The sequence below is a fragment of the Phoenix dactylifera genome, chromosome 13, assembly GCF_009389715.1.
Source record: "Phoenix dactylifera cultivar Barhee BC4 chromosome 13, palm_55x_up_171113_PBpolish2nd_filt_p, whole genome shotgun sequence".
Lineage (NCBI taxonomy): Eukaryota > Viridiplantae > Streptophyta > Magnoliopsida > Arecales > Arecaceae > Phoenix > Phoenix dactylifera.
This window is the reverse complement of record NC_052404.1, coordinates 5,293,781-5,302,957: the sequence shown is the minus strand read 5'-3', so window position 1 is coordinate 5,302,957 and position 9,177 is coordinate 5,293,781. Positions and strand designations below refer to the sequence as shown.

The 9,177-nt window shown below is 41.0% G+C and overlaps 1 protein-coding gene across 1 annotated transcript; it reads right to left on the bottom strand.

Moving 5' to 3' along the window:
• Nucleotides 1–5,147: 5,147 nt before the first annotated feature.
• On the bottom strand, nucleotides 5,148–8,976 carry LOC120112937. Its single transcript, XM_039133153.1, has 2 exons — nucleotides 6,397–8,976; nucleotides 5,148–5,321 (listed from the first exon to the last, which is right to left on the bottom strand). Exons 1-2 carry the CDS (start codon nucleotides 8,974–8,976, stop codon nucleotides 5,148–5,150), a joined length of 2,754 nt encoding a protein of 917 aa, XP_038989081.1.
• Between the last annotated feature and the right edge of the window lie 201 nt (nucleotides 8,977–9,177).

Below are 9,177 nucleotides of genomic sequence, written 5' to 3'. Positions count from 1 at the left end.
TTGAGGCAAGATATAAATGGCTTCACACTAGTAAATTTTTCAAGGTTGATACATACTGGTGTGCTATTGAAAGATGACCCATTTGTTTTTTCATCTCAAGCTCAACAAGTGTTCTTCGTGCAAGACTCTAAAGATAAAGATTGGTCTGTTGTTATTAAGACTAAACCTAGGGACTTGTATGATATGGGAAAAGGGTTAGCAGAGGAGGATGATGAGACTTATACTCAGTGTATGCCTTTTAATGTTCCGCCAATTGATGAACTGAATTCTACTAATTTGGTTAGGATGGATGTTGAATGAGAGCTGGCTAGTTTCTTAATGGTAAGTAAAACATTAGTTTTATGCATTAAATTATTTTGCAATTTATAAATTATTTCTATACTTTTAATATTTAACTAATATTGATTCTTTTTTGTGCATACTAGATTACAATATGCCGCGAGGAAAACGTTTCAGAGATATTGAGTTTCAGCACACATCCGTGGGACCAAAGACTCATATACAAAAATTAACAAACAATTGGCATTCTTTTCGATCAAAAGTCCAATGTTGATCTTCAAAAAGAACAACTTTTATTATTTTTTTTTCATATGTGTGAGGATGGTAGTATTCCTTAAACCCACTTGTTACGAGATATCTATTTTGGCGAGGTGTCTGTTTGATAAAGGATGCTTCAGCTTTTGTCATGTATCTTTGCTGTTGTGTGTTTATTCCGGATTTTCAGATATCGTAACTTTTTTGCTTATATTGTTGATTGAGTTCTTTATTATGTGTGACTGCAAGTACAGGCAACCTAACAAATGACAAGGAGAGCTCTTTCCTACATCAAATGCTTATTTTATAAGAATATTAAAAGTAATGTACTTTTAATATTTAACTAATATTGATTCTTTTTTGTGCATACTAGATTACAAGGAGAGCTCTTTTTTGTGCATACTAATATTGACTCGAGCACGGGACGTATGGAGCCTACCTGAGGATGAGAAGATTGTCGTCCATTGCAACGAACTGGGGCAGCCCATCAAGAATGCTGCAAGCATTTTATCCACTTTTTTAGGATCAGTTGTGCGGAAGGGACAATTGTGTCCGCTCAACTATACAAAATGGAATAAAATGCTTCCTTCGTATAAGATTGAGCTTCTTAGAATTGTTGAGGTAAAGAATTGAAGTCGCTTACTATTTTCAATTATTTTTTGATTTAACATTGATATAACATTTTTGACTTTGATGTAGACAAAGTTTGTCCTTCCTGCAAATAGCCATGATTGGGTGCTGAAGTCCGTCAACCGCAAATGGAAAGAATATAAGGCAAAGCTAAAGGCGGATTGGAAGCACGAGGGCATGACTGAAGAGGAGGTGGCCCGTGTTTGTCCTCCAGATGTAATCTCTCATCAGTGGAGGGAGCTTGTCCACTACTGGTTTTCCGAGAGAGCTCAGGTTGTGTATATTTTTTCAATACCTTAGATTGTATTTAATATTATTATAGATTAGAAATTTATACATTGTATAAATTATATTGTTTATTGTTTTTCGGGGAAGACATATTCTAATATTGGTAGAGCTGCTCGAGCATCGCAGACTGTTCCTCACACTTCAGGCTCCATGAGTTATGCGAGGCGTAGAGCTGAATTCGTAAGTTTTTATGAAACTCTTTAAATTTATCTTAAATTTTTCTATCATATAGCATGTATACTCGTGAAATATACTTTTTGTTGTAGGTGGATGATCATGGGAGGGAGCCTGGTAGGGTGGAGTTTTATAGGATGACTCACACCCACCGAGATGGCAGCTTTGTCCGGCAGGAGTCAAGAGATATAGTTGTATGTATTCATCTTTGACTTGTGCTGTATTTTTTTTTGGTTCTATTATTCGCATACATTAATTTGATTTTTTTTTGAGAGATATAGGATAGGGCAACAAATCTTATTTCAGAGCGCGTCGGGGGGTCATCATCATCCGACGCGAACAATCATATTGAAGCTCAAGTGCTTACTGAATTGATGGGCCCAGAGCATTATGGTCGAGTGCGGGGTTACGGCGTTGGAGTTACCCCCACTCAGTTGTGTTCAGTGGGCACATATATAAGAAATGCCAGAGAAGGTAGTAACACTGCAGAAGTTCGTCATCTTCAAGCAACTATTGAAGAGCTGAAGCAAAACCAAGCAAATTTGCAGTCTCAGCTTACGAATATTACATCCATGTTACAACGATTTCTACCTTCTCAGGTAATTAACTTTATTATATTTCAATACTTTACATATTATCAATTATGATATATGAGTTAATGTATCACATTATTCCTAACTTTTATGTTTTCTCTTTTTTTTTTTTGTAGATTCCTGATTCTTCAAACGCTTGTAGACATGATGATGATGGAGCTGAATCCCGTCCCTGATGCATTCTAGATTATCTTTTATGAGTTTGTGATGTGGAACAGGATCAATGCATGCAATCTAAAATTTCTTTTTTTTTTTTAATTAGATTTTAGCAACCCAATTCATAAACTATTAGCCAACTCAAATCTAACAGCTATCAGATGATTATATTAAAATCGAATTTACTGTAAGAAACTACCGACAATTGATCAGTTCCTTTAATAAATTTAGAAGAAGGATCGTTGTTGATTAGGAAATCAACACATAATTAGGGCACGTTGTTCTACTTTTAGTTTCCTGCTGTTAAGCATAAAAATTTGGGAACTTAACTGAACCCAATAACGACTTACTCAGAATTATAGTGGAAGGATCACACGGACACGATGCTCGAGAAAAGTCCTGGAAGAGGGAGGCAAGTCCTGGGTCCTGATTCGCTGACGGGTCGTCCTTCGTTGAGACAGATGGAGGAAACCGACAAGATCTAAAACGGAAGTCTCGGGTTAATTGAGGTAGCAGGATGTTTGGGAAACAAAACACAATAATCTATTCAAAGGATAAATAATCCGGACGATGATTCGTCGGATCGGGAAGGAGTCCGGAAGAGAGAGCGGGGAGCCGGATGATGAGCGCCGCCTGCGCTAGAGGAAGTTGCGGAAGTCAGGGGACGCCGCGTTCACTTAGAAGAGAAGGATTTTAGAGAAGGAAGGAAGGTAGGTTCTTGGAATAGGACACCAAGCTCTTTCAAGCAATTCATCAAACAGCTTTTCCTCTATTCATTGATTTTTCATCCCCTTACACAACGAAATAAACCCCTCTTTATAGGCAGGGCAACCAATTACATGACAAAAAGAAATAAATGGACTCATAACCGGTTGATACATTGATGCATCGATGGGCAATAAACGTTCCAAGGAATCGTAGAAAGGATGGCTTCTTCTTGGTTGATAAACGGCAGTGTTTAAGATCCCATGGCAAGTGGGAACCGGATGAGATTTCCTTGAAACAGAGCGGTGGAAGACGCTGCGGGTTGGATCGGTTGAGCTTCTCCATGTGCAACAGCAGGAACCGGCCTTGATGGATGAATCTGGCAGGATGCCTCTTGGGATTCTTCATGGAACGGCTGGAGGGCTTGGAACCGGATGGGTTTCCTTCAGTTTTCTTTTCACCTCTTCGTCTTCTTCGGCTGGAGCTGGAAGAGAACCGGCTTGGGAAGAGGAACCGGCTTGGGAAGAAGATGACCCGTCGGTGATGGCTTGGGATTCTTCATGGAACGGCTGGAGGAAGATGACTCGTCGGCTGGGAGGAAGATGACTCGTCGGCTGGGATGTGCGATGGAGCCTTGCTTCGTTGGGTTGGGGAAGGCGTGGCCGGCTGGCTTCTGAAAATCCATCGGCTGAGGCTTCTATGAAGACGTGGCTGGAAAGAGCCGGCTGAGGGGAGGAATCGGTGCTGTGAAGTGTTGGGAAGAACCACCTGGGGAGAAGACTTGAAGCTTCATTCGGTTGGGAAGAAACCTCCTTTGAACCGGCTGCGCATGGAAGATGAGTACGGTGCTTTGGAACAAAAACAGGGGAGCTGATGGGTTTTTTTTTTTTTTGAAGAACCGGTCTTGATGAGTGAACCGGCTGGTAGTTCTTTGGGCTGGTTTATTTTGAATGTGGACTTTATTATGACATGGACTCAATACTATTTAGGCTGGACCGACATTGACTTGACTCAACATTACTTGAACTGGACTTGAATTGGATTGGACCTGACACGAACTTGACTTAAATAAATATCTAGAGAAATAAAAAAAATAAAAACTGGACGACACAAGAAATGTGGACTAGCAGTCAAGCCAAAGTGATGCCGGCTCATTGGTGTCCCCACCAATTCTCCCGGACTGGAGAAAATTCAACTCCGTTGAAGGAAGTTGTTTCTGGCTCTGATAGTGCTCAAGGATGTCTGGATCAATCTGCTGCAGTTCCTCTCGGGTTATCCATGTGTCATCAGACTCTGGCCGACCGTGCCAACGAACTAGGTATCTCTGGTAGCCTTTCCTCCTAGTAGAAATAATCTGCTCGTCCAGGATCTTCTCAATGCGATCGTGTTTCTTGGAAAACTTTGGTCGTGGACACTCAGGTAAGGGTTCGCTCTCAAAGGAGGGATTAGGCTCAAATGGCTCACTGGGTATCGTTATTGGCTTTTTATACTTAACCAAATCAGAGATATTAAAGGTAGAACTAATGCCAAAATCTGGTGGTAAATCTACCACAAATGCATTTGATCCGATCTTCTTTAAAATTTTAAAAGGACCTGCTCCTCGTGCATGCAATTTCTTAACAGTTCCAGAAGGAAATCGTTCTGGTCTAATTCGTATCATAACATAATCACCTTCAGCTAAATCAGATGTCCGACGATGTGAATCTGCTAATTGTTTATAAATTTGATTGCTGATATTTAATTTTTTTATAATATCTTTATGCAGATCCCTAATATGTTGTGCAAATGACTCAGCTGACTCAGATGTCCTGGAATGCATGGGTAATGGAATGAGATCAACAGGTTTTCTAGGGTGCTGACCGTAAACAACCTCAAATGGACTCATGCCAATGGTTCTATTGACGGAACTATTATATCCGAATTCGGCTCGAGGTAGTAAAAGATCCCAAGTTTTCATATTTTCACCTACTAAACACCGAAGTAAATTACCCAAACTTCTATTTACGACTTCGGTTTGACCGTCAGTCTAAGGATGATATGCAGATGAAAATTTTAACTTTGTCCCCATTAGATGCCATAAAGTTTTCCAGAAATAACTGACAAACTTGACATCTCGGTCTGATACAATGGATTCGGGTAACCCATGTAGACGAACGATTTCGTTGAAATATATCCGGGCAACTTGAGAGGCATCGAAGGTTTTGGAACAGGGCAGGAAATGAGCCATTTTCGAAAATCTGTCTACAACCACAAAGATGGAGTCATGTCCCTTGGCAGTCCGTGGTAATCCTAGAATAAAATCCATACTGACATCTTTCCATGGATATTCAGGTATTGGAAGTGGAGTGTATAATCCCGTATTCTGTCTTTGCTGTTTGGCAACAGCACAGATTCGACACTGAGCCACAATTTTGGCAACGTCGCGCTTCAAACTGGGCCAGTAGAATTGACGCTCTACGGCTTCAATAGTTTTGGCCTTCCCAAAATGACCAGACAATCCCCCAGCGTGTAATTCCCAAATTAAAAAAGCTCGAACAGACGTATGCGGGACACATAATTTATTATTCAGGAAAAGGTACCCCTCTTGAAGGGAATACTTATCTATCTCTTTCGAAGTTCCTTGTTGGAGTGCAGACATGATTTTTCCAAAATCAGGACAGTTATCATATTCTTCTTTTAATTTCTCAAATCCAGTGACTTGAATACTGACTATTGACAACAGGTTTGCCTTTCGAGATAATGCGTCAGCAGCTCGATTATCTACACCGGAACGATGTTTTAATACAAAAGTGTATGATTGTAAAAATTCAACCCATTTGCCATGTCTAGGATTTAATTTCTTTTGTGAACTAAGGAATCTGAGGGCTTCATGGTCTGAATATAAAATGAATTCGTGTGGTAGTAAGTAGTGCCTCCAGAATTTAAGAGTTTGAATTATGGCATAAAATTCCTTATCGTAGGTGGAGTATTTGCGCCTGGTTTCATTTAGTTTTTCACTAAAATAGGCCACAGGGTGTTTGTCTTGACTTAGGACTCCACCAATTCCTACACCTGATGCGTCACATGCGACTTCAAAGACTTTAGAAAAATCAGGAAGTCGTAACACAGGTGCACTGGTCATTAAAGTCTTTATCTCCTCAAAAGCGCGATTACTAGCCTTAGTCCACTCAAAGGCTCCCTTACGAATACAATCTGTAATTGGTGCCATGATTGTGCTGAATCCCTTAATAAATCTACGGTAAAAGGTGGCTAACCCATGAAAACTTCTTACTTCATGCACATTCTGGGGTGCGGGCCAATTCTTGATTGCACTCACCTTTTCAGGATCCACAGATAGTCCATCTGGAGTCACAACAAATCCTAAGAATGTAACACGTGTAGTCATAAACTCACATTTCTTAAGGTTGATAAATAGGCTTTCGGATCTAAGCGTCTGGAAAACTTGCCGAAGGTGGTCTAGATGTTCCTCCTTTGTTTTACTGTAAATGAGGATGTCGTCAAAGTAGACAACAACAAATGTTCCCATGAAAGGTCGTAGTACTTGAGTCATTAGTCTCATGAAAGTGCTGGGAGCATTTGACAGACCGAATGGCATTACTAACCACTCATATAGTCCATCCTTTGTTTTAAATGCGGTCTTCCACTCGTCTCCTGGTCTGATTCTAACCTGATGGTAGCCACTTTTAAGATCAATTTTAGAAAATATATTCGATCCAGAGATCATATCTAGCATGTCGTCTAGTCGGGGAATCGGGAATCGATATCGTATTGTGATCTTGTTAATTGCCCGACTATCAATACACATTCTCCAAGTTCCATCTTTTTTAGGAGTTAAAAGGGCAGGTACGGCACATGGGCTTAAACTTTCCCTAATGAATCCTTTTCTTAGGAGTTCTTCAACTTGACGTTTCAACTCGGCATGTTCGGTAAGGTTAAGCCGATAGTGAGGGGAATTTGGTAGGGTCGCTCCTGGGACTAGGTCTATTGCGTGTTGTATGTTCCTCATAGGTGGTAGTTGATCAGGAAGTTCCTCTGGGGCGATTTCCTCAAATTCTTTAAGAAGACTAGTCATTTCTTCTGGAATTGGGCTTGTTTCTTTCAGACTAACTTCTTTAACAGCTAAAACCCACACAGAAGGGCTTTCTTTGATGTCTCTTTCTAGTTCTTTTGCGTTGATCAAGTGTAATCCCTTGGGTTGTTCTTCCTCTTTTGGTTTTATTGGGTTACTATCCTTTGGTTTTTTTGGTGGTGAAGGGTATAGTGTGATTTTCTTGCCTTTGTGCATGAATGAGCAAGTATTTGTTCGACCAAAAAGTGTGGCATTTTGATCGAATAACCAAGGTCGTCCTAAAATAATGCTGCCGACGTCCATGGGAAGAACGTCGCACCAAATTTCTTCATGGTAAGATTGAAATTTAATGGGTACCTTGCAACGGTATCTAACAGGTATGGATGAAGTGTCTAGCCAGGCGACCTTGTAGGGACTGGGGTGGTCGACGGGTGTTAGCCCAAGCTTGGAAATCGTATCAGTGGAAACTGCGTTGATGCAACTTCCACTATCAATGATAATTTTACAGACCTTGTCCTCATTGTTTATGTAGGTATGAAAAATTGTAGTTCTTCGCCAATCTTCACATTCCTTTGGTTGTGTCAGGGTACATCTTAGTACGTTTATCCTAACTTCAGGTTCAGTTTCTTCAGTGAAATTTGGTTCATCGAATCCCTCGGCTAATTCAGGATCAGCTATGTGAATTTCTTCGTCTTCTACAGTTTCCCCAGGGTGTTCCTCTTCGATCTCTCCAATATGTAGGGCACGAGAAGGGCACTGGTTTGCAAAATGTCCAATTCCATGACAGTTGAAACATCTACCCCTTGAGCTACTCTCCCTACGTCCTTCATTCAGGGTGCCTTTGCCTCGGTCTTCTTTCCTGGGTGGAGGAGCAACTAATGGAGGTCTAGTGGTTGAAGTTGGATTTGGATTAGTTCTGGGGACTTGGTGTGGTTCGGGTCTAGGACCTAGTATACTCGAATTTCTAGGTTCACTGGGTCGAGTGATTGGCATTCTTTGGAATCTCTCATAATCCTGAGCTAATTGATATGCCTGCTCTAGACTATAGACCTCTCGCATGAAAAGCTCTCGTTGGATGTCATTTCTTAACCCGGCACGAAATCGGGAAAGGGTGACAGAGGGATCCTCATTGACATGACATCGCATGAGATACTCATCAAACTTGGCGATGTAGTCAGTGACGGATTTGTTTCCCCAGGTCAAGGTCTGCCATTGATCAAGGAGGCGTTGTTGATAGGAGGTGGGAAGGTATTTCTCCCTGAGTTTATCCTTCATTTCATCCCAGGTTCGGATGGGTTCCTGTCTCCTATGTAGAATTAGACGTTCCACATTCTGCCAATAATATTTGGCTTGACCGAGAAGCCTCATTTTTGCAAATCGAATTTTTCGCTCTTCAGACATGTCGTACCATTCGAAATAATGATTCATATCTGACTCCCAGTCAAGATACTCATGAGGATCCATGCGGCCTACGAAGCTGGGTGCCTCAACCCTGACACATCGAAGTATGCGGTCATCGATGTCACGGTGATCATTAAGAGGTTGATTTATAGGATCACGACCTCTTTCATTGTGATGGGGCCTTTCTCTGGGATAGTCATCTAGTGGACGATTGTGATTTCTGTCAAAGTTTTGCCTATTCCTGGGATAGTCATTGACATGTTGGTGGTTCCGATCAAAGAGTGGGTGATCAATTCTTTCTCTTGGGTTATTGGCTAGGGAAGGGCTACCCCTATCTTGATATTCTTCTAAGGCATCGACTCGGGTACATAACCTTCCTAGCTTCTCGTTAATTTCTCTAAGGATTGAACTGATGTCAGGGTCCATCCCACGACTGGACTCAGGCTCGTCTGGTTGATAACTAGTTCCGGATCTGGTAGTCATGGAGTTTGGGTAGCTTTTCTTTGAAATTTTTTTTGTTTTTTTTTGTTTTTTTTTTTTACACAAATACCCTAATACAGTAAAACAAAAACATGCATCACCCAACAATTTCTAAGGTTTTCCTAAAAATTCTAGACAGCTCCTAAC